The sequence below is a fragment of the Pocillopora damicornis genome, chromosome 2 (genome assembly GCF_964200805.1).
Source record: "Pocillopora damicornis chromosome 2, jaPocDami1.2, whole genome shotgun sequence".
NCBI lineage: Eukaryota > Metazoa > Cnidaria > Anthozoa > Scleractinia > Pocilloporidae > Pocillopora > Pocillopora damicornis.
In genome coordinates this window covers 3,131,142-3,156,450 of record NC_142671.1, presented here as the reverse complement: position 1 = coordinate 3,156,450, position 25,309 = coordinate 3,131,142, and the positions used below count along the sequence as shown (strand labels likewise).

At 38.3% G+C, this 25,309-nt stretch overlaps 2 protein-coding genes, 1 long non-coding RNA gene and 1 pseudogene across 6 annotated transcripts; 2 read left to right on the top strand and 2 right to left on the bottom strand.

The window, feature by feature from the left end:
• Nucleotides 1–1,035: 1,035 nt before the first annotated feature.
• LOC149049553 (uncharacterized) lies at nucleotides 1,036–3,037 on the bottom strand. The gene is made up of 2 exons (XR_016183836.1): nucleotides 2,661–3,037; nucleotides 1,036–2,435 (listed from the first exon to the last, which is right to left on the bottom strand). It is a non-coding gene; the product is annotated as an uncharacterized LOC149049553 (long non-coding RNA).
• A 516-nt stretch (nucleotides 3,038–3,553) lies between these two features.
• LOC113668116 (phosphoserine aminotransferase) lies at nucleotides 3,554–10,482 on the top strand. Its single transcript, XM_027183997.2, has 14 exons — nucleotides 3,554–3,769; nucleotides 5,445–5,505; nucleotides 5,700–5,769; nucleotides 5,899–5,984; nucleotides 6,253–6,311; nucleotides 6,587–6,641; nucleotides 6,867–6,944; nucleotides 7,164–7,258; nucleotides 7,569–7,632; nucleotides 7,721–7,779; nucleotides 8,018–8,120; nucleotides 8,501–8,573; nucleotides 8,986–9,123; nucleotides 9,755–10,482. Exons 1-14 carry the CDS (start codon nucleotides 3,707–3,709, stop codon nucleotides 9,861–9,863), a joined length of 1,113 nt encoding a protein of 370 aa, XP_027039798.2. The 5' UTR covers nucleotides 3,554–3,706; the 3' UTR covers nucleotides 9,864–10,482.
• Nucleotides 10,483–11,019: 537 nt separating this feature from the next.
• Nucleotides 11,020–12,709, top strand: LOC149049552 (uncharacterized; annotated as a pseudogene). The gene is made up of 2 exons (XR_016183835.1): nucleotides 11,020–11,085; nucleotides 11,382–12,709. The product of XR_016183835.1 is annotated as an uncharacterized LOC149049552 (transcript).
• Nucleotides 12,710–14,635: 1,926 nt separating this feature from the next.
• Nucleotides 14,636–20,657, bottom strand: LOC113668129 (uncharacterized). Of its 3 annotated transcripts, none has more exons than XM_089197049.1 (2): nucleotides 20,536–20,657; nucleotides 14,636–16,497 (listed from the first exon to the last, which is right to left on the bottom strand). In XM_089197049.1, the coding sequence occupies exon 2, from the start codon at nucleotides 16,314–16,316 to the stop codon at nucleotides 15,183–15,185; it is 1,134 nt and encodes a 377-aa protein (XP_089053175.1). In that variant the 5' UTR covers nucleotides 16,317–16,497; nucleotides 20,536–20,657; the 3' UTR covers nucleotides 14,636–15,182. The 3 variants fall into 3 exon arrangements, with proteins under 3 accessions (XP_089053175.1, XP_089053178.1, XP_089053176.1); XM_089197052.1 differs by lacking the exon at nucleotides 20,536–20,657 and adding an exon at nucleotides 18,904–18,952; XM_089197050.1 differs by lacking the exon at nucleotides 20,536–20,657 and adding an exon at nucleotides 18,390–18,513.
• Nucleotides 20,658–25,309: the final 4,652 nt, after the last annotated feature.

The window sequence follows — 25,309 nt, the reverse complement described above, 5'->3', positions numbered from 1 at the left end:
TGTAAAAACAGTAAAATCAACGAGTTATTGAGGTTCGTCAACATAGGGAGGGTCCTCTTAGTCTAGAGAAAAACTTCTGCCCACGGCTAAAGGCGTTAAATTAATAAATTGATATATCTGGGCGGCATATCAAACAGCAACACTAAACTTCTCCTTTCTCACAGCTTTTTCCCCTTTAACATCTTTGTTCATTCCATTTTTTTTAAAGTAAAAACTCGTTTTGGAGGCATAAAGGTCCCTAAAGCAACGTTTCAAGATTTTATGGCGATCTTGTGAAAAACATGTAGTTCCAGCTAGTTTAGAGGGTTTTGGCAGCTATTTACACAAAAAGTGGGTAAAATCAGCCCAATTTGTTGTGTTTCTGACGGTTTTTTACTGAGAACACTGCGTTTTAGCTGGAATAAGTGTTTTCACATGGATTGTATCCCTATTTTGTTAAAGACATCGTGCTTTTGAATGTAAAATAGGCTGATTTTTGCAACAAAAAAAAAAGTGTTTTTCAGGTCGAATTGAGCACTTTTGTCAACTTTTGCGTAAAATTTGGCAAAAACTCGTGCGTTCTGCCGGATTTTGGTGTTTTTAGATAGATTTCATGGCAATTTTACGAAATACATGTAGTTTCAGCTAGTTTGCAGCGTTTTGGGCTTGAGACCGGCAAGAGTGATGGTAGACACTCTTAGCAGAGATAATTGTGCTAGCAGATATTAAAATTTCACCTGTAAAGACAATAAATTAATTGAACACAAGAAAAAGGAAACTTGATAAAAAAATTAGAATAATGGCGGGGAGAAAAGAGGGCTGCACTAAAGATTATGTACTTGTGTTCTTGAAGCTGAAAATTAACAAGGTTCCTAACAATTTTTGGAAATCACACAAATCCCAAGCTATATCCAGGGTTTTCTCTTAATAAAATTAACTCTTAAAACAAATTGGGATTTTACCTTGGGCCTTTTTTTTTACTTTTTATGTACATTATTTATGTATAAATAATGCTCCCCTGACCCTCCCCCAAATTTCCAGAACAAATGGAAACTCTTAAGAATGATCAAGCTTTACCTTATTATTTAAAATTTTTACATCTTGAATTATCAAGTTATCACAGAGGATTTCTTGGTACTTTAACCTGTTTAACACCCTAAAAGAAGTGCACATATATACTACACACAATCAGCCCAGTCAAAATGTGCCACAGCTGACAATTTGGCTGCCTGCCACAATATAGCTGCCGCTAACTTCACACTTTTCACACTTCCATTCAAGACAAGGTTCAGCCTCTGCTGCCTATTACTATCACCAGCTTGCCTTCCACTCAAAAACATTTTGACTGAGCTCATCCATACATACATACATAAGTGGGAGATTAGGTTACATGAGCGAACCTGCACTATTGAAAGAGATCAATGAATTACAATTCAAAGAAACATTGATAAATAAAATAAATCAATAGAACTTGGTATAGCTAAATATTATTATTTTTCTTTTAATATTCCCACTCCAGCTGATGTGTATTATTTGAATTACAAGTCTTATTAGCATGCAAAATCACCTATGGACAAGGCACACACTTTGGACATAAAACCAGAACTTGGTATAGCTAAATATTATTATTTTTCTTTTAATATTCCCACTCCAGCTGATGTGTATTATTTGAATTACAAGTCTTATTAGCATGCAAAATCACCTACAGACAAGGCACACACTTTGCACCAAAATAGCTTTGCATCAAGTACATTATCTAGTACATCATTACCATCTTCAGGTATTTCTAATTTACTTGTGAAAATCACACAAATCATAAGCTATATACAGCATACAATCAACAGCAAATTATTAGAAAGGAATGCAGTAAATTTTAATAAGAATATTACTAAGTAGTTAAATAACAAATAGCCCAGTAAAATTGTGCCCGTTGCTGGGAATTTGGTTCTCAATAAAATTAGCTAAAATAGCCAATCTTGAGTTTTACTGCTCACTCAAAATGGGCTGGCAGCTTACAATTTGGCCGCCTACAATGAAGTACCTTCCGCTAACTTCACATTTTTCAGACTGCTTTTCAGGAAGAGGTTTGGCCAGCTTTTCTACTACTCAAAAACATTTTGACTGGGCTGTGCAAGTCTTACTAGCATATAAAAAGCACCTTCAGGTAGATTACAGCAAAGCAGACTTTGTACCAAATGCTCTGCATTAAGTACATCATTACCCTCTTCAAGTATTTCTAGTTTACTTGTGAAAATCCCACAAATCACATGGTATATTACATTATAAATTCCAGTTGACAAAGCAATCAAGGGTAATTTTTTCATAATGGATGCAATGATCTTCAGTATCAAGATTATTTGGTACCTAAATAGTAAAATGTTCGAGAGAAGAAATAATCATAAACATTTTTTCTTTCTCATCAGCATCGACTTCCAAAAGTAATGGATAATGACCACCTAAAACAAAGAAGAAATAAATCAAATTTTTGATTTCACAGGGCTTCAATACGAAACAACTATACATATCTTTTATTTCCTACCACTTACAAGTGGCAGGAATGGCTGAAATGGCCTTCACGTGAACACAACAGAATCCTATGCGTGTATAACCATGTAGAACTATTTATTCGGTATCGAAATTACATCCCAAATGTCATGATATTTGACTGAAACTCAGCTTACCCATCTTTCGTTTAGACTTCGAAATTTGCTGCTTTTTACCACCGTTTCAATGTTTTCTTGTTGTTCAAAAGGTGGTAGGGCCATTGCAGACCGTGATTTTTTTTTACTTGAGAACCAGATCACAACACCCAAGCCTTTTCACGCTAAATATTAAACTACTGAGATTTCCTTCGCCGCCGTAAGCCGCCATTTTATCTTTCCCTGAATACTAGTTCCCAAGCTTCGAGCCCGAAGGTCTCAGACATGCACTGAAATTATGATATTCTCTATTTCAGGGCCAATTTAGAAATAACGGTAATCGTTATTTTGGTGTCGAGATCATGCTGATCACAACTGAACGCACATTTACCCCTTTCCTCCGCCATCTTGAATGTTGTAAGACAGTGGAACCGAGTCCTTCTCTTTATTTAACACGTTTAAAGAGGATTGGTAAAGAGTGCCACGAAATTACTATATCCATAAATTTGGTGCCAATTTAGAAATAACGATAATCGTAATTTCGGTCTCGAGATCATGTTGTTAAAAACACTTCCCCGCCATCCTCCCGCCCCTTGCCTATCCTCTCACACTTACGTAATGTTGTCTAATTTTGCGAATGGGAAAATATTTCACTTCGATCTCTAAATTCCCTGGCAACATCGAAAAGAAATGAAAGACAGTGGCGTTTCGATTTTGCAGCAAGGCAGATCATGCAGAGATTTTTTAAGTAAATCGAAGGCAACCTCGTTCTAATGATCGCATTCTCAACAATTTCATTATTCTTGCGTGCATTTGTTAACGCATGACTCTCGCGAGAATACTGTGAGGCGTATTTTCCCTTTGCTCTGTGGACCTCCATGCTTTTTGCACGTGCATGTGAATATTGACCAATCAGCGACCTCAATGTCGATCAGATGTGACAGCTGTGAAAACGAGGCTGGATTGTAATTTCACATACAACATATAATTTTAAATTTCAAAATCGCTCTTTCTGAAGATACACTTGAAGAACCAGAACCCCCAGGCTCTCCTAATTAAAAACGCTCCGATCGAGTAAAAATCTTTCAATGGCTTCCACAGATAAGCGAGTTCTGAACTTTTCTGCCGGTCCTGCTAAACTACCCGAAGAAGTAAGTGTAACGATCTTCAACTTCACTCTAATTTCTTATTTTATTTCACTTGTGACCCGGGCGAAGTTAGTTTTGTCCCTTCGCACTGCGTTGCATAACTATCCTTTCTTGCCTTGTGTATGGATTTCTTGTAAAATCAAGGTTCTTAAATGCCCTCTATACAATTCATTGTAAAAGTGAGAGCTTTGATGTGCTCAGACATTTAACGGCGATCGTGATCAGTTAAAACTATCACTGTTTCTTCGTCTTGTTAACAAGAATTTAGCGCTGATCGCGACTTGATCTTTATCTCCTTAGTAATCTTGTTGTATCTAGGCGAAAGTCACGATGAATCGGCCCAAAATATAACGAAATGAATGGTAAACATAAGTGAAAGTACTTAGCTAACGCAGACGTTAGAGCAGACTTCAAAATCCGCGAACTGAACGAAATTGGCGCGTTTCCCTAATATGGGGAGCAAGGTGAATGCGTTTCCCTAATATGGGAGAAGAGCAGAACATCGAAGGGAGATTCCTTGGGTTGACGTTATGAGACACTTCTAGTTCAAGACAGTGCCTGCCTTCAATTATTATGTACGACTTGCAGGCGGAATTGACGGGTCGTGAGAGCTTTTCTCTGCACAGATTGGTTCTAGGTTTGCGCCATCTTCCCAAAAATCGACCACGCAAATCATTGAAGAAATATAAATTCACTGGATGGCCTAAGCGTGCAATTTTCATCAATTACATTTGCTTTAGAAAGTATGTCCTCGAAATGACAGGGAAGCGTCGAGTGTTTTTACAAGAAAAGTTACTCATTTTTGGAATATGGAAGAAAATTTGGCTGATGCAATACTTCAGGAATTTAATATTCATTTTGCTGTCATTCAAAGAGTTTCGTAACCTTTGAATTCGATATCAACATGTCTATAATGTATGTCACAAGGGCTCTTCTGTATTTATACTGAACCTAGACTTGCATTTATGGCCAACAGAAATTACTTGAAATTATCCTGAACTTCAACTCATTTTCCATCGCATTTATCTATGAAATTTTAAAGCTTTCTTGTGTCACTTGTAGATCATACATGTAGTTCCACAAAAGAAAGAAGAAAATGAGCTGGGCTTGTTCTTTTTGAATACTTAAATATCGTTGATAGTAACTCAGAAAAGCAGAATAATGTTTATTCTAGAAGTAGCATTGATGGATTCAAAACAATATTCTTGCTTTTCTATACCTCTAAAATATTACAAATAAAGTTACACATGAGCATATTGCATAACAAGCAACATACCAGTCCTCGGCTATTTCCCCTAATCTTTCAAGCTACTCTTTGTAGATTCACCCTTAGATTGCTAGCATGGGTGGTTTGAATTCTAGATGGATTAAAAACGATTTTCAGTTTATTAAGATGGGGTGTATATGTCATGTTTCTTTAAACAGGAGTAAACTGGGTGCAGACTATCAGGAGAAGTTTGAAATTCTCACATTGGGGGGGGGGGGGGGGGGGAGAAAGCTCTCCTTTGGAAACAAAGATGAACTATGGCAGATTATTGACCTCTTGTCTTATGTGCAGATTCAACCAAACTGTGTATTGATGTGATGAGTGTCTTTAATGTGAATTTTACATGGTATGCACTCTGGTCTTTCTAGGTTATGTATAGTTAATTTTTTGGCTATAAATTTTTTTTGCTAGGTTTTGAGTCAAGCTCAGAAGGAATTGCTCAATTATGACAACCTTGGAATTAGTGTGATGGGTATGTTTACTCATTTTCTGGAATAGCTTTATTTTTCAATTTTTTTTCTTTTCGCACTTCTTAAAGGTTTGAATATTTAGGTATGTGTTTGTTAAAGCTGTCATTAGGCACATCTTTCCATCATAAGTTGCTTTCAAAATTTTGAACCGAAGACATTTTATAATGCTTTGAACATTGTATATCCCACCTCACAGAAATGAGCCACAGATCTGCTCACTTTGCTAAGATTGTCAATGAAGCTGAAAGTGATCTCAGGGAACTGCTGTAAGTTTATTTGTCTAATAATCTCTTGTTAGTTTTAATATTATTCTAGAATGAAAAAACAATATCAAGAGTGTTCTTATTACAGTTATATTCAGCATTGTTTTGAGGTTGAAACTCTTTCACTTGCAGCAACATACCAGACAACTACAAGGTCCTTTTTCTTCAAGGAGGTGGCACTGGGCAGTTTTCTGCAGTTCCTCTTAATTTAACCAAAGGTACAGTATAAAGACAGTTTTTATGATGTAAAATAGCTACCATGTAGCTTATCGTTGCAGGACTGTCACATAAGAGATTTAAAGTAGGAAACAAATGAGAAATACATGTAGTACATGTCAGTTGTGAAGTTATTGTGGCCACCATGTTGTTTTATCACATTACACACAAGATTAGGGACTATCTTGATTAAATGTCTTAGTCATTCTGTAAACAAAAATCATTAGAAGTATTATTTTAGTTATAAAGAACTGTTTGGTTTCTCTGTAGAGGGAGCATCTGCTGATTATATTGTTACTGGGGCTTGGTCAGCTAAAGCCGCAAAAGAAGTAAGTTTGTTGTCTAGATAACAAATATATACATTTCTGAGCATTAACAGTCTTGTTCAAAGTAGGATAATCAATCTTCAATCTTGTGAATTATTGTGAAATCATGTTATTTAAATGTGAGTCTGTAGCTAAAGGCAAGGTGAGATTAATTCCTTCATATATGGCTTTGTATCTAGCCATTCATTTGTGCCCTGTAGGCCCTTAAATTGAATTTTTTTTTGAGAAGTGGCAATGAAGTTTTGTATTAAAGTCAATCTGGTTTTTTTTTCCCGTAGGCAGAAAAATATCTCAAAGTAAACCCGGTTTTCAAGAAGTTGGACAAATATGACAGTGAGTATTATCTGAGTCATTTGAATCCCCTCAGACAAACAAGCATTGTTTAATCAGTTTTTAAAGAAAAGAAAATTCAGGATTCTGCTATGGATGTAAAGAGAGGTGTAAAAATGACACCTCTACCTGGAAGTGACTCTCTGTGTTTAAAATTAGCATTCTGGGTCACCTTTTCAACTATAAAAATGGTATAATGCCTGATTTAATAATTTTATTTCATTGAAGGAATTCCCGCTCAGGAAGAATGGAATTTAAATCCAAATGCATCATATGTCTATTACTGTGCCAATGAAACAATTCATGGTAAGTCCTCATCCTTATTTTGTCTCTTCCCCCTCCTTTTCCCCTCCCCTCTCCCCCCCCCCCAAAAAAAACAGCAATTGAAAATGAATAGTACTGAATCAAATACTGGATTCTGAATCAAATCATAAAAAAAGACATTTGTTGCAGTACATGTAGTAATATTTGAGATATCTTCATTGGGAACTCTTCTTACCAAAATGTAAAATTGTTTTGATGCAGGAGTGGAATTTGACTTTGTCCCAGAGACGAATGGGGTACCACTTGTATGTGACATGTCTTCAAACATCTTGTCCAGACCTGTTGACATCAGTAAGGTAAGCTACACAAAGAACTTTTTTATGGACATGAGGAACATACTGGAAAAAAGTCAAATAAGTAGCAATAAAATTATAATTATTAGTTTTATATCTTGAATTATTCTAATTTCTCCTTACAGTTTCATCCCTAAATCACGTATAATGCTCACAAGAATAAAGTAAATGACCACTGACCAAAGAAACTCTTGATTGTTGCATAAATTCTCCTGTCAGTACCTTAGGAAATGTATAGAGAAAAGTGCAGAGAATTTTCATACTGATGTTAGGGAGAAAAGGGTTAAATAAAAAGGTTCTTTTTTTGTCCTAGTTTGGACTCGTCTATGGTGGAGCTCAAAAGAATATTGGTTGTGCAGGAGTTACAGTTGTTATTGGTAAGCTTATTGTGAAAGACATTGGTGATTTTATTAAATGATGGTGTATGTTAAAAATTGATGTTTATTTTTTTCTTTTAAATTTCAGTGAGAGAAGACCTAATTGGTTCTCCCCGGCGAGAATGCCCAGTTGTTTTTGATTACAAGGTAATTAATTAAGTTACTTTATAGGCTCTTATTAGAGAGCTAATTTGTGACTTAGGCATCCAAAACAAAGCTTCATAATTGATATTTTCATTGATATAGTATTCCTAATGGCAACTTAATATCTACCTGCTGGTAGGTGTTTTTGGCACCCCTAAACCACCAACTGTCTGGGTTTTACTTATAATTTTGCCACTTTACTAGAATTTGAAAGAAGTAATGTTGATTTCTTTCTTGGCAGATCCAGGCCGGTATGAATTCATTGTACAACACACCTCCAACATACAGTATTTATATCATGGGTCTGGTTTTCAAGTGGCTTAAGAGGATTGGTGGAATTCAAGGTACACAAAAATTTAATTTACCAATATTATTCATCAGCTGCCTTAGGCTGTAGGTAATGAAATTCAGATTAATAGTTATTCCAAGATGAAGGAAAGACAGGAATTCAGTTTGTGTTGTTTCAAATGGTGTCACTATATCAAGTGACTAGGTCAGGTAAATTTGCACTTATGTCATCAATTACACAGAAATTTGACATAATAATGTATCTGTTTTTTTTCTATCCTTCTGGTGATAATCAGTTTGTGATTTTTTTTTTGCTTTTCTTAATGTTTTTTTCCTTTGGCCAATGTTGAACTGCAAACTACATGTATTGTTGTATCATGACAATCAAACACACATATATATAATGTATTCATTTTCTTCAAAATTTTTTTCACAGAAATCAACAGAATAAATCAATTGAAATCAGATCATGTGTATGAGCTCATTGACGCATCAAATGGTTTCTACTGGTAAGATCAGCTGTTTTTCATTTGTGTTTTAAAATGCAGATTCATAGTTTGATTGTAGGGGTGGAGATTGATGTTTTATAGCAGCATGACTGAGCAGAGATTTTTGTGAACAAACACCTTTGATGAGAATCAGCCAGAACTGCCAGGGAAAATTAAAAGTGAACAAATTTTCAAGTTAAGTGCAGCCATGTACTTTGACCCTTTGAGAGAGTAAATTTTGGGTATCAAAGCAAAGGCTTCAGCATCAAAAAAGGTCCTTGCTCCCTTAGAAGACTGAAAGGCTGCCCCTGAGTTGTGTAGAGGAGAGACTAGGCATTGGTGCTGTTTCCCAAGTAGCCCAAATAACAAAATAACATTTATAAGCCACATCAAAGTACACAACAGATCTCATTCTTTTGATGTGATATTATAGTGGTACGGTGGAGAAGAAGAGCCGCTCCAGAATGAATGCTCCTTTCAGAATTGCTGGTCTAGGAGGAGACCAGGAACTGGAAAAGAAGTTTATTGAAGAAGCCGCTGCCAAAGGCATGATCCAGCTCAAGGGACATAGGTCAGTTATCTTCAGGAAACACATGAATGTCAGTACTTCTTTGTGTGTGTGTGTGCATGTGTTTGTTTGTTTTTTTTTTTCTTCAATGTTGGCAGAAGAGTACCACACTAGAATCTGAATGAGAGAAACTACCTGTACCCTGGGGATCATGGCTTTTTGCCATGTGAAGTGAATGTGTTGTATTATTAGGAGAACTAGGTCACATAAGAGTATATGTGGAAAGGGCTGGTAGCCAAATTGTTGGGCAAACCTAACTAAGTGATGCAGAGTACCTTGTATTTTAAGAAAGTCGGTGAATTTTGTATAAGATGTTGTTATAGGAAACCATGGGTGTCAATTTATCTCCACAAATCTGCAAATAATGAAGTCTAAATTACCCACACCCTACTGTAGACATTTATCATTTTGGTTCCTTAGTGAGGTAAAAAATATTAAATTTTTGCTGTTACACTATTCGTGTTGCTGAATTCCCCTCACTAGTCTTAGTATGTTGGTGGACCAATAATTTGATGGGGACTGGGTAGGGAGCAGTTACTGGTGATGAAAACTTCTGGGGGTGAGAGGGGGGAACTTGTCATTCCTACTGAAATAGATAGATGGTAATTTAGGCCTCTATTGTGTGACATTTCAGGTCTGTTGGAGGCATAAGGGTATCCATGTACAATGCTGTAAAACTTGACGATATAAAAACACTAGTGGACTTCATGACCGACTTCAGACAACGATATGAAAAGCAGTGATACTTCAAACTAAGTTTTGGACCCTTAGTTATTGACCTTATCCAGCAGTGCATCACGATATACCTCAAGCATCTCTGAAGACTTGCAAACCCTGAAACTCTAATGAATCTTAATTTATTGAGAGGTATATGCAAATTTATTCTAGCTTGAAATCTAAGAATTTGAAAATTGTGGTACTGACCCACTGGTTACATCTTGAAATGGGAACTCGCTGTTCGGATTGATTCAATAGATGATTTCTCAAGTAGACTGGTGTGACCTCAAGTGAGGCCAAAGCGTTCCAAACTGCTCTTGTGGTGTGGCGATGCTTGACTGATTCTTTCACATAGCTGGAAGAGTTTCCATGACTATGTCATTTTGAAAATACAGACTCTCTTCCCTCATAAAACAGCGTTAAGGAGGTATGATTTTGGCCATGGCTGGAGTTCAACTAACGTAACGTCCTCAGTGGAAAAAAAGTGAATATTTCTGGCTAATTCAGGCGGAATGTGACTTTATTTTTACATGTAATATGTAAGTAAAAATGACTCGTTCGGCATCTATGAATACAGTTAAATATACATGAACTATTACAATAAGCAGTGAATTGAATAAAGGTTTTGAGGGGTGGGTTTTAAAAGGGTTGTTGTGTGATCGTCTGTTTATACTTTGATCCTTTCCTGTAAGTCTCACGAATTCTTCAATAAACGTACCCCCCTCCCTTCTCCCTAACAGCTTTAAGAGAAACCAGTTCCCTACACCCTCTCGACCCACCAGGAGGAATGTTAATCGATTTTGATATGAGACGAAAACCGAAATCTTGGCCCCCAACTCGCTCTGCGCCGTTTATCATGAAAGGCCCTTGGACTTCCCTGGAGATCATTCGGGGCGGGCGAACTAAGGCAAGCGCTTGGCGTGACTAGCACTTCGCGCCGCCTCGCGCTCAGTCCGTCTTAGTTTCTTCTAAATAAGCAAAAAAATTACTCATATTCGCACTGACAAGGCTTTACACTTAATCGCAGCCAAAGAAAGGTGTATACCAAAGCCCTAAGGATAATAAGGGCATGCGGTAACGTCCAGAAAATTACCAAACCCTCTCTGGGACGCATTGTTTCGCGCTACAGTTCTATGTGTCGTATTCAGTTAATGAACGTTATTTTTGTAACAACACCTCGTTCTTCTTTGTTTTAAGAAGCTGGCTAATTGTCATAGAAACCAGGAATTTATATGGACAACAGCGCAGGTCAGGTCTTCGATAGTTTTCCCTTAACTAAGGAAATATAGTCCGCTGACTTGACGTAAGACGCAAGACAGCGATCAATAATAGTCTTAGAACTCAATCATTGCTTTTATTAGTTAAGATGAAACGAAAATCATGTTTGGCTCCAGCGCCTAAACGAGAACAATGCCATGTTCCTTTGGGAAATCAAAAAACAATAAGTTCCCCAATGCTGTATTAATACACTATTCTTAGGCTTTTGGACGTAAAGCCTCTTATTTAAGTTCTCTATGCTAAATTAAATGTCATTGTTATCTTAGAATACACACCAGAATATTACTAAAGCTCCGTGATATGTGTTGATCAATTTCAAGTCTTGGAAGGTCCTTATATTCACTGATCATTCTACACAAGTCACAGAGAAGTTGAAGCAAGCTGCGCGAAAATGAACAAACTCAAGGAAAACAAACTCTCCATCACCATGAAAGAAGCGCTTGCGCGAAACTCCCTTGCTGAGAACAAAATGAAGGCGATTGTAAACGCCATCAGCACTGACAGTAAAAAAAGTCTGCAAAATTTGGAGTTTTATAAACAGAAGTACGAAAAACGGCAGAGAGAGCTGCAAAACGAAAAACAACGAATGTTGCATTGGGGATCCGGCGATGAAAGAAAGATTTCAGCTCCAGCGTGCATGGTAACAGTTGCTGATGTATCAACTGGTGAATTGATAACCGATTCTCAAAGAGTATCGAGCGCAACTTCCAGAGAGCGATCTTTGTCGATGAGTGCTAAATTACCTTCTCTATTGGGAGACGTAATCGGCAGGAAGTCACCAGATCCAGTGGGTAACACAAAGCAAGGCGGACTTACACTTCCAGTAATTGGCCCCCAACGAAGATATTCAGCGACAATCTTGACTGGCACACCATCTTCTGGTTTGATTGTTCCAACCATGCAGGCAAATGACGGACAAACCAGATCGGCGCCGAGCTCGCCATGTGCAATTCGTAGAAAGCTTGCTCGACCTTCATCTGCAAAAAAACAGCATTTTAAAAACTCCTCCATCGAGGGAGTTGGATGGAATACTCTCTCTTCTGGATAAAGTGCGCGAAAAACAGGTACCGGATTTGGAAGAAGCCATGGCCTTATTAAGAGAGCAGCGCTGGTTAGAACAAGAAAGATCGGCAGAGGAGACCGCAGAAAAGGAGGAAAAACTCGTCAAGAAATCTGGTGCAAGTCCCGATGAGGCCCCGGACGATCCTAGTAGTAGAAAGATCTCTATTCCTGGAACTGCATTTACTTCAACACCTGTTGTCTCTGAACAACCGGCTAAGAATAGCTGTGATGTGACAACGTTGGAAGAAAGTTTTCACAAAGTTAAATTTTGCAAATATTTTCGAACACCATCTCTGCCTGATGAGGAAGAAAAGCTACCTGATGAACTGATACCGAAAAGCTTAATAGTGGGGCACACACAGTGGTTACCAGGAGACTCTAGAGCCACTCATCGCAACTGAACCGCTGAGGTTTCAGACTTTTAATGTTCTATAAAGACTCTGATTATGAAGGTGCCGATTATTAAGACGCCAGTGCGAGACTGAGTTGTGAGGCTGAGTTTGAGGTGTCATGATTAGATTTCAAATTTTCCATACGTTAAAACTTAGTACAGATGAGTTCGAGGAAGAAGATGAATCTTGTAAAAGTTTCCTATTGCTTTCGTGAGCTAACGCATCCTTTTCAATTTTTAACCATTGCTAAACGGATGCCATTAATACGCGTGTGATTTATATTTTTGATTTGATCGAATACTCGCCAAGAATATGAAGAGTGAGAGTAATATACTTCAAAACAAACTAAGCACGACACCACGACACCAGGGACTGAGAGCTACAACACTGTTACATTGTTACCCTTATAATTTGCTATGACGATTTACATAATTGAATGTTACTGCATCTTTGAACCAACTCTAAGTCTGCCCTTGAAACACTGCATGAGAGTTTCAAGGAAATTCTGAATTACAGTTCACTGTTGGATAATGATTCACGATGGTTGTGTCTATTAAGACTGTATGTAAAAAGAATGACATGTAAATATTGCGCATGATGCAACTTGTACTTGCTATATCAGAGATAAAAGGGCTGTGCACACTGACCTTGCCTTCGATTTTACCCGCAGCACATCCCCACATTTGTCTAAACATGAGGTATTAGTCGCAGTGTTCGGTGTTAAAATAGATCCATCGTACTCGAAGGTTATGCTTGGTAAACATTAGTCACCACATCGCCTTCATCGTTTGTTTCTTATTTTGCCTTCTTTTAACAAGCACCACGCATCGAGCGCTCTAGGGACAAGAATGGATATGCGTGCTTGTGATGTTTTTAATTTACCATCTTACAGAATGCTGATCACATAGATGAACCTACTCTTAGCCTGTGAACAAAGAAAGTAAGTTTCCTGTAGAAACTGTGGTGCTGCGTCGGTGGAGGAGCTGAGTATAACAAGATCATTTGGTTTTATAAATGTAGTCGATTATGTAAATTGGCTACCGTAAAGACAGTTCATCTTTTGCGTTAGCTAATTTGCATTATCAATCATGTTCATAACACCAAATGATCTAAAATAGAAGTAATTTAGTTTTATCCGGCCTGCGTTGACAATGTAAATTGGCCACCTAGGAGTTTGTAAAGCTAACGTTTCCAAAGTTAGCCTTCGTCTCTCGATCGAAACATTGACCAATTTACATTTTCAAATCAGTTGATAAAACTAAATCTGCTGTCAATTCAACAATGTTTCACGCCTAGGTCAGGGTCAGTTGGAATGGGACCACGCAATTCGAATTCTTCTAAAGTCTCAGATTTTTCCGACCTTTGAGACCACTGAAACACATCTATCTTGAAGAATATATGGCCATGTCAGGATCCTATATCTCTGATATTACATGTTCTCCAGAGTCTTTTTCCTATTGGTCACGCGGTCGGAGATGTCACGTGCATACGAATGGCCCTGGGAACGTGTAAGAGGATAGGGGAATAAGTACCAGCTCTGATGTCTTTCCAAGCCGACCCCAAGTCTCCAGTGAAGCGATTCCCTTAATTGTCTGAAAGAACCGCGGCTTATACATAACTTTTCGTTTATATGACGTTATGAGGGAAACGAAAATATATCTCTAGCATGGAGAGGTACACAGCGGTTCGAGTTTCAGTTTCGGTATGTCAGTGTGACCTAAGCAAATAAGGCGTTCACTGTGTCAGCCTTTTGTCCGGTCGTGTACACCGATTACCTACGTGTAGTCGCCGCATTTTATCATAAACTGCTAACTGAGGCAAGGACAAGGTTAATCATGCAGCTTTACAGTACTTTGTGTTAAGACTGAGTATAATGTTTAATCCAATAAGAACAATTTTGGTTATAAACAAAGCATGAAAGTGGCGCCTCATCTCTTAATTAATTGAACTGCTGCATGAAAACACAATTAAGTTGGTAGGTTAGGGAATTTAGAAAGAGTTTTCTTATCTTCTCCACAAAAAAGTGCCCTTTTGCGTAAAAAATGAATAGAGGATACAAATCAACCACTCTTTCAAATAGTTTATTTTTTATGGATTTAAGGTCAGTAGTTTTACAATAGATTTGTACCCAACATGGTAAACTTTAATCTCATTCCAAAGTATTGTGTTCGCTGGAATAACTCCCCGCCCCAGAGCCACTTAATCAATAAACCTATTTTAAAACGTTTTGTACTTTGCTTCCTGTTGTTCCCCAATATTTGCTTAGTTCACCTTGCTCAACTGATAAACCAATGGAAGATACAGGTGCTATAAATTTAATAAGTGCTTACAGCCACAAGTAGTTTTGTTCTTTTTACCTTTGTTTAACTTTTTGAATTTTTACATTTTGTAACGCAACAACATTTTCTTGGACTCCCGCTGAGACATAGCAAGCTACTGTGACAAAAGAATACCTCACTCTGTTCTCGTCAAACCTATTTAAAGCTATTTTTCATCGGCATCAATATTTGTTTCTGATTACGCAACATCATTTACGAAACAAAACATGGCGTAAACTTTGCCGATCTTGAACAACATATAGATCCCTGTTTCGAAAACGTGACTTGTTTTGTATCAGCCCTCTATCCAAGTTTTTGCCCTTAAATCAGGGAATGTTAAGAAAGAATTTCGATCTTGCGAATCTTTCCGCAAAGGTGCTGCCGCAGTATGTAGATAGTCACGCTTTACCGAGAGTCTGTTGTACTCATTACTATCTTTTCTCTGCGGATATTGGGATGCAGGCCTTTGATTTGTGTCGGTAACTAGCTCAACTTGGAGACCACTATCAGCTGTAACTGCTGCGTCTTCGATAGGGCTCCGCTGTCCTCTTGACTCCACGATTTCTCGCAATCCTTCATTTCTGTTATGAGACGGTCTTGTTCTCACAGGTTCGCTCCCACATGGAACAATATTCAAGCTCTGAGCTCGAACTCTTCCGAAAATGCTACTGGTAGATTCATCTTGGATCACTCTCGGTGTAAAGAACTTATCTGCTGTGTTTACCCTTCCTTGATCACTTTTTGAAACACAATTAAGGCTCTGTGTCCTACCTCTTGCCGGGACTTTAGCCTCCAAGTTTCCATTCACATTATATCTGCTGAAATAGGTGTTTTTAATTCGCCGCTTTCTGTTGTCATTATAAAGAGTAACGTTATTTAAGGCATACTTTGTTAGCAGTCTTTGTTTTTCTTCTGCTTCGTCCACTCTCATTACAGTTGGAGCTGCTGTATTGGAAATCTTTCGGTGAAAAATTAGATCTCTTCCAAGGGGAGTTTCTCCCAGAACGCTCGCTTTTGGCTTGGTGTTCGATATCTTTCGCTGTCTCCCAGTTGAGGATTTTGAAACTACTGAATGCTTCTCGTTCGTGTCGGTGGCTTTCACCCCACGAGCGCAAGGTGACCCGTTTGAAGATACTTTTCTTTGAGGGGACGTTGATTTACCGTCTCTGTCCTCTGCTACCTCCTCCATTGCTGTTACATGAATCATTGGAAGATGCGATGGAATAAACATCGCCGAGCTTTTCTTCTTCGAGACATATGGCGATGCGGGACTCTTTTTGTAAGAAGAAATTTTTCTCGGTGCATGATCTTGTGTCTTTCCGCTGAGTGCGGCCATAAAATGCGGTGAACTCCTCGCCACAAACGTCGAGGGAACAATTGGCAAAGTTTTCAAGCCAGTTGCTCCAGAATACTTTCGCATTTTCTTCATTTGTTATCCAGGTAAACTCTGCCGCGAAAGCCAAACTAAAGTTCTTGAAATTGTTCTTTCACTCCAATAACACTTCAGTCACGTTAGGTACGTAACAACGTGCGCAGCTGGAAGAGCCATTCCATGTCATAACCCCTCGTCGGTCGCCCTAACTGAAGGATGATATCTGTACAATTTCAAGCTGCAAGTAAAATTGCACAAGTAGACATAAGTTGATTAACGATTAGGCTCGGGTCATCACGTATACTTTTGTTTCTCTGGAAACCGTAAAGTACAATGAAAAATCTCCTGAGAATTGCTCAGTTTTCATTTGATATTTACATTGACTTTGCGCGGACGCCAAAAGCTTTCGATTTTGAACGCTATTTCTTGCACGTAATCTTACAAAGCAGCGAATCACAGCAATTTTTCTAAGTGCTGCCACTGAATATGCATCCAGAAATAATATTTTTTGGCAGTTTTAATTTGCTTAAGGTGAAAAGTGTTTTGAGTTCTTCCAAATCAAAACAGTTGGCGTTTCGACACCTCTATTTTATTCGAAATCCTTCCATTGTTTTCAGTCACTTTTAAACTTTTGTTTGACTATCGACGCGAACAAACGCTTTTACAAAGGAATGAAATTAAATGTAAGTGGACTAAATCGCAAATGAGATGTTACTGAGCGAGCAAACTTTCAAGCTTGATTATTTCGCTCTCCGTTTCTTAAAAAATCGAGACTTTTTGCTGTTTAGGAGTTTCTTCCTGGACTAATAGCGTCAACAATCCCATAATCCCAGGCAAAATCGAGATTTGGTAATAATCAAACGTGTTCAAATGCTTTGTAAGTTTCTCGGTCCTCCAATCTCAAATCCAATTTTCTGAGTTTTTGTTCTATAAATCGTTCACAAAACGAAGTGGTTAGTAGTTAACGGTAAATAGCAAATCAATGAATGGCGTTACGGGAAAATGTTTGGTCTAAAGAATTAAGTAATTTCAATCTTGTGAACGCTCCAAGTACAGCCAATCACTTGATACACTCCTAGTATCTGCATGTTTCCACAGGAACTAAACTGTCCCTCATAATATGAGTAAAACAATACAATTGAAATTATCTCATGCGTCTTTCCCATTCCCACGATTGATTAATTTTTGTGGATATTTTGTTTCCCGTTATGATCATGTTGTGAAATCAAGTATATAAAAATGGCTTAACAGGATAAAAACACTAGAGAAGAAAAAAAATGATGTTATAAAATATTCATACTTTCACTGTCAGAGAGTTTAAAGATTTTACATTAGACTCGAAGTCAGTAAATTTCTGTTGCCTCACGACAAATTTGTCTCCTGAACTATCCTCGAATCACTGGAGCCTTTTTATCTCCAAAGTAACAAAATAAATGAAAACATTAATCAAATTGAAAAAGATGATGAATCTGGCAGTAGAAAATGTTACAAGAACCAAAGTGAGTAAAATAACGTTCCACTGGTAACGAAACGAATGTTGATTCAGCCAGTCGCTGTTTCAGCCGAGAAAATTCAATGCCTTTTTTTTTCTTTTAAAAAACAGGTCTCACAAATGTCTGTAAATATACCGAAAAATTCAGACTTTCATCAATCCGAGGAGCTGTCTTTCACTGACTTTAAAGTTAAAATACTTACAAAAAATATGATTACTGTGTGAATGATTTTCTTTGCTTGGGAACTCTGCGTTTGAAACTAAGTCCTAGAATCTCTCTATTTGAGACAGTCAATCAATATTATAGATAAACCCTTGGCCCTGGCCAAAGATCTCAGTTAGTTACTGATCATATCAATCTTTTTTCTGATCACTTTTAATTTTCAGTTTCACTCAAACTACTCAGTTTCCCTCTGCTAAGTATTTTAATTTTTCTTCGATGTTTCTCGGTTCATCACAACTACATAGATACCATGAGAACTACGTAAAGTATCTTAATTTCCTTCATACCCTTCAAGTCTTTCAATCCATTTTCTTCCCTTGAATTTGTGTCTACGGTAATATACTCTCATAACGTTCCTCCTCTTTCAGCGAAAGAAAAAAGACAATAGTAACAGAAACAAACGAAAAAAAGCTACCTTATGTTCCATTGATCATGAAAATATTGACGATGAAAAAGCAATCAGGTATCAGTCACCGATGAGAGTTAAAAATAAGATAAAAAGATGCCTCGTTATATAAAGTAGTGACATCTACATAAAAAAAAAAAACAACACGCTAATGTTCCGAAAATTTATTTTCCGCCAGATGTTTTTCTTTTTTTTCTCGTAACGAGGTTTATTGATAAGGTGTTCCTCATTTCAGTGGAGTGGTACCACGCAGAAATATGACGTCATAAATTGAGGGGGCGATTGCCATTTTGGTCAAATACACCTGCAATATTTTACTAGAGGCAACTTACCTTTTGTTGAAAGTTAGAGAGTTAAAAGTTTTTAGAAAGGTTTCATTAAGCTAGAGAAAACAATTAAGAGTGCTCTGATACGGTTTCAAACAGATGGTCTTCCGATTCGTTCTACAGTGAGCTAGAGCTATTGTGTTATCGCGGTAGCTACAGGGCATTTAAAGAATTGAAGATTGGATTGACAAACATACCACGTACTGCTACAATCTTGTGTCGCTGAATAGTTCTAGCCTGTTCCAGGCGTTCTGCTAGTAAAATGCAGCGAATTAATAAACGGTGTCAAATAGTAAATGGCGCGATAGAGGCGCAACGAGGGATCTGGAACAGGCTAGGATGGCGTTTGTGAAATAATGCGACAGATCAAATTACGTCTGAGGTCGAACCCATAATTCTGTTTTGCTTATTAGAGGCTCGTGCTTAAAAGCAACCAACTTCTGCTTCCTAAATAAGAAACTTAATTTCTTATTTAATCCTTTGAGAGCGGGCATTGTTGGCATGTTTAAAAGTATGATATTTTTGTTGCAATTTTCATTTAAATCATTTTAATCTGAACTGTACTGAAAAGATAGAAATGTGTCTTAATAATAAGATTGATTTCTAGACAAAAGCACGGGTATGATGTAAAAGATTCGCAAACTACATTTTCTATTTAACGTATCATTCAACACTCTGTGATAGTTAGAAGAAGTACTCCTCTCTAAAAAAAACAGAGGGTTTTGTTTTCAACTGACAGTATCCTTGTTTGCTGATACCGGCCCTATTAAATTTCATTTTTGCTCAAAGCATACCTACATGAGTCTCATTCAGACCGTTTGCGTGGTTTTGTTTGCGTAGTGTCAATTAATGGTTTCTTCTCCAAGGAGCCTGAACTCTGCGTGTAGCGGCACAAAACTAGTTTACAGATGGCAAACATTTCGCGATTCCTCAAAGCGTCGAACTTCGTTATTCTCTTTAACACAGATTTGACAAGAAGAGGGAAAAGGTAGAGAATTCCGATATTGGTTATTTGAGAAATTTAAGCTCTTTTGACATCATGGGACATCTGTCAGATATCGAGTGGAACGCAGGAACATTCTTAGAATCACTGGCTCACAAATCTGACGTTTTGATTTAAGCTCAAATGAACCACATGGAACGCTCGAACATTTGACTGAAAAGGGAACATCTTTCTTACCATTTTCCCGAGCAGAGCCGTAGTATCTTTCATTTAAATCACTTATACATTCTGTACACATCAGTTTAAATCGATTAACTGCATCCTGTTTCGATTTCTACATTTTTGCTTATAAGACAGCAAAGGCGTTTTGATTCCGTGGCTATTTGATGGGAATCTTTGAAAGAAATCATTGATCAATAACTAATCGTTTTCAGTCCAGGGGAAACTAAAAAGAGCAAGATATGTGGGAGAGATACCATTTCTGAATTGATAATTCAGAAGCTCGCTCATTAATTGATTTCAAAACCGCAAAGCAGATTATCTTGGATCGTAATTTGTTGTCTGAGGCTACAGCATGTTGTATCCTGGTGTCCTCGAGAAACAAAGAGGACCTACATGTATTGCTTAATCTACGAGGCGGCTCGATTCACTTTTGGCGGGCTTGGCGGGAGATTGGAATTCAAAAGAAGTAATAATTTTCTCTTTCCGAACTCCCCAGACCGGAGTTGCTATTTGGTTGCTGGCAAGCGGAGGTTTTGCTATAGATTAGAGGCGCAAAATATGAACGACGGGGCGTCCGCTAGATGCACAACATGTTGGAGAGAAACCACCTCCAGTATGAGGAAAGATGATTGGAAACCCACTTAAATGAGACATGCATGATTACCTTTGTTGTCCTTGCCATGTTTGTTTTCACAGCGGCCATTTTGAATTACCAACGCGGTCCATTGGACCCAAGTCCCTCCGATAGGGATAGACTGGAACCAAGTTATCTCAGGAAAATGTTCGGGAAAACTGTTCGGAAAACTTGGATTGGTCCGTGCTGATTAAGGGAAGGGGAAAAATTAATCTGTCTGTCATTGTATCTATATGTAACACAGCTGTATCACAATTTATTGATAGTCGCGGTCAGTATTTCAGTTATTCCGGTCAATTTCATGTAAGTCTAGCAAAAACAGAAAATAATAAACAGTCAGAGGTCACATTGATCTCAAGCAGGAGCCCAAATACTGGGCTCCTGTCTCAAGCGAATGCGTGCGTGGAGATTAAGTATGATGGAAGGAGAAGAGGGGCGGTGATGCTTTGGCATGCGGCTACAACGCATTAACCACGTGCGCGGATAGTTCCAATAAATATTCAAAAATCCCATCAGCATGTTTGATGATTAGGCCGTGTAAATTTTTATTCGTGACTCAAGAGCTTCCAAGAGTGTAAATAGTATGGGAAAAATCTTGAACTTTGTAAACCAGGACTATTTGTCGTCCCACGCAACTCTCTTTGGCGAGGTTACCTTCTATTTTAGGAGATTCTGTATGATGCTAAAATTGCATCAGAACATTAAAAATTCTACTTTTTCATTTAGTAGTGTCTCTTGTTGTCACCTGAAATGACGTTCAGTATGCATGTTTTGACGTCAAAATATTTTTTAAAAGCATTTTTGACTGAGAAGAGCCTCATCCCAATTCGCCTACGTGATACCAAGAGTAGAATTGTTGTAGTTGCCTTCAACCTCAGAGATACATTAAATAGAGCTTTTATAAGCTTTCCACTTGACTCGACATTTCCTTCAAGCCGGCAGATCGACCGATTTCTCCGCTCTACACTTTCGTGCAATATGTGCCGATAGAGAACAAAAGTAGAGATCTTTTAACTGTTATTTCCTATTTATTACAATTGGAGAACGTTTTGTTTACCAGAAACTCTACCAACAACACCAATATTTTCATCCCCTCTAAAAAATGCTTGTTGTTACCGTTGTGTCTTGCTGTGACAAGCAAATAAAAGAGTTAGTACAATGAGCTAATTCACAAGATCGTCTATTTTTATCTTTATTGTTTTGTTATGGTAAATACGCCACGTTTCCACGATTCCGCGGGGTTAGGTAAAATTGGTTTGATTCTTTCTTTAATTGTTCATGGTCTTATCTTAAGTTACCAGAAAACATTTCCAGTTTTCAATGGCCCTCGACAGTCACGATTGACGTAAATTTGTAAATAAGGAAAACATTTCAATAGTGGTTTTTCGGTCATGGATTTTAATTCAGGATATTTGCATAATGACTCTGACTTGCTTTATGTCCATTCACAAATCGCCATTTGAGTAGAACCGATCGCTTGCAAAGTGCAATCGACCAGAAAACCTTTGGATCCGTGGCAAATATCACGTCGCGATAGACTTAACAAGGAAAGCATTTGTTCCTCGTTTTTCGTGCACCTGTGAAATTCTTTGACCTATTTCGTCGTTCGGTTAATTACCTTTGCATTTGTTGGTTTGAAAAAGCTTACGGCTATATTGGATGCTATACAATTGCCTTTGTTTAACCTGTTAACAGGACGACCTAATGAACTAAAGCATGTAGTGTTTTCGAATACATAAACTACGGCGTCAGTTGTAACGTCAAACGTGGGCGACATGAGTAAAATAACGAACAATTACACCTACATACAAAGGAAGGCTTTCCTTATGCAAGCTACAGATTCATACGCAGATCAGAGTGAAGAAGGAGTAGAAGAGATGCCAGCGTCTTGTATCCCGAGTAACTCACCTCAGTTTTGCCGCGTCTTGAAACAAATGAGTGATGCTGAAGACAGGAAGGCTTGCAGTGGAATGGCGAAAAATGCGACCAACATGTGGAAGTCCATGCCGGCAATTAAGGTCACTTGCTTTGATGATGAACCCTACAATGAACAAATGTTAAAAACGTTGGAAAATACGTCTGTAACAGTGCAAATGGACGAAACAGGCACAACACCAGAAGAAGGAAATTTAACCACACAGGAAAAAAACGAAAAAGATAGCTCTTCAGAGGCAAGAGACATCAACGAGGATAGCAAGTCTATAGTCACTTCTTATGGGACAGAGAATTCTCCTGTAGATGGCAATAATAAAGGAGGTAACTGTGTGAAAATCAAGAACGTGCAGTTACCGAGAAGGTGCTCGAAAGGGTTTGTAATTTCCTCGCAAAATTCAGGCAGAATAATTACCTCAACAAAGAAGGAAAACAACGAATCCGTAACAAAGACAGAAAGCTCGCGTCAAGATTATTCAACTGGTGTCCGAGATAAGTTGCCAGGCTCCGAAGAGAAAAGCACGATAAAATCTTCCCTGAATTCGAAGACATCTTACCATGCCGAGAACGCGCCGACAAGTCCTTCTTCTCATAGAAGAAGATTTTCAACCGGTGCTTTTTCAGGATACAATAGAAACTCTGATGAACTTAACAATACTGAACTGAAGAATCGAAAACTGAGTTCAGGCGTTTTATCGAACGGTTCTCGCTCACAAAAATTGGGTGACAGAAAACAGGTCACAGTGAATGCTAAAAAGAAGTCTGGGAGAATTGATTTGTCATTCAAGATCGATTCTACTGATGAAGGGCAGGCAAACCAGTTTAGAGGACGTTCGTCAACATACGGCGGTCAAACTAAAAACCAGAGAAGTAGTAGCACTATTGAAAAGAGTTCACCTAACGATGAAAAATCAGTCAGAAGAAAATTTTCGGAACAACAGTTAACGTCTGACGGACTTCCTCGAACATCTGACGAAGGTCTCCGGGGTTTTAAAGAGCACTTGTTTGGTAATGTTGGTGCTTTTCCTAGAGAGGTTTTGCAAACGCAAGAGTTGAACAAGTCTCTTGGACTATCGGGGAGAAGATTACCTTTGGTGAATAATAGGAAGGCTGCTCCAGGTGACGAAAATCACAGTGTACAAGTGAGCACCTCTCGAGACTCTTCATCCTTAAATTTGCAACGTAAATCTGTGAATGACAGTGAAGAAAACCGTCAGTTTTCATACATGTCAACAGCGGATGTAACGCAACGTTTGAATCTTTCCCCTCCACGCGAGCGCAGAGTTGGTATTTCCAAACCACTGCCGCATAAAAGATTATCCCAATTGGATTTAAGTACAAACCAAAGTCTGAGCAAATCTGAAACTGATATGCGCAGCATCTCTTCAGACGATGATGACCTTGAAAAAGCGAAACGAATCAGCATTCCGACCTCCCCACGGGAGCGTCGTCGACTCAGTGATACTAATTCAAGGGACGCCAGAAAATCTCTCAGTGTAGGTGGTAAATTATCATTGAGCAAGTCAGAGACTGATCTTCGTAAGGTGGTGTCTGACGAAGAGTGCGTAGACGCGAAAAGAGCTTGTCTTTCATCTCCACTTCGCGTGCGTAGAGCAAGCAGTCCCAAACCGCCCACCACCCCAGACATGACAGGCGCTGCGTCGAGTCCTTTGTCTCCCAGATTGGAACGTAAAATTTATTTAGCGGCAGCCAAAACTGAGGCGCGCCTTCCAGTGAGAGCAAAAAGCCGAAGTGACCTGCAGGCCTCGTCTCAGTTTATTATTGATCAAGCTGAGAAGGAGCTGGATAAACTCAGTGAAAGTTTGCCTCACGTCTCGATGGAAGAAGTCATGAAAAGCTGGCATACGGACCACAAGCACTGGAATGTGGTTTCAAGTTTAGTGAACCCACACAGTACACATAACGCTTCTGCCACCGACATGGACTCGGTAAAAAACTGTAGATACATTAGAGAAGGAAGGTTGATGAAGAAAAAACTTTCCAATTGAATGAGATTTGGAGGAAAAGCGATAAACTAATTGAATTTGTACCATCCTGTTAAAAAATCTTCTACATAATCATATTTACAACCTTGCCTGAAATTTCCTTCCAAATTTTATTAATTGCGGATTTATTCATTTCAAAAAATGTGTAGTTACATTGCAAACACTTTTTATTACTAGTTTTATTGGTAGAGTTAAATCACGAACATTACGTTTGAATCTTATTCGTAAAAAGTATTTTATCAACGTTTGGCTGTTGCGGCAGTGAGTTTCAATAAAAAGATTTTAGCAAAAAATTGATGATAGTGGCCTTATGCACTATGTTGTCTTTCAGGTCCTGTTTTCCTTAACCCTCTAATCCCTGAGAGTGATTAGCATCTAATTTCTCCTTACAATATCACCACTGAATCCCTCATTCAGGTCAAGCGATTAAAGGAACTGATCACCAACTTAAGAAACTCTTCGGATTGTTAGACAAATTCTCCTTGTCAGCACCTTAGTAAATGTACAGAGAACAGTATGGAGAATATAAATACTGATTTTAGGGTGTAAAGGGTTAATTGCTGGTACGCAGATATGGCAGTGAAGTGTATTGCCTACCGCTCTACTACGGTTGACTGCAGAACTGTTGGGAGGAGAGTAATCCAATTTAAGGCGTGAGGGTAAGGAAATTGTCCAAAAAAAAAATTTTTGCGAGGGAGTGCTCAGTAGTCTTTGGTGAAAGTTGTTTTCATTTTTACAGCAGCGGAAGGCTGGGGCGAGAAGACATTTATACCAAAGGGGTGAGCGACGGACGGTCAAAATGAAGGAGTGTAGAGAGAGGGTGGGGTTGGACAAATTAAACCTGCTATCTTCCCGCCTTTCCTCAT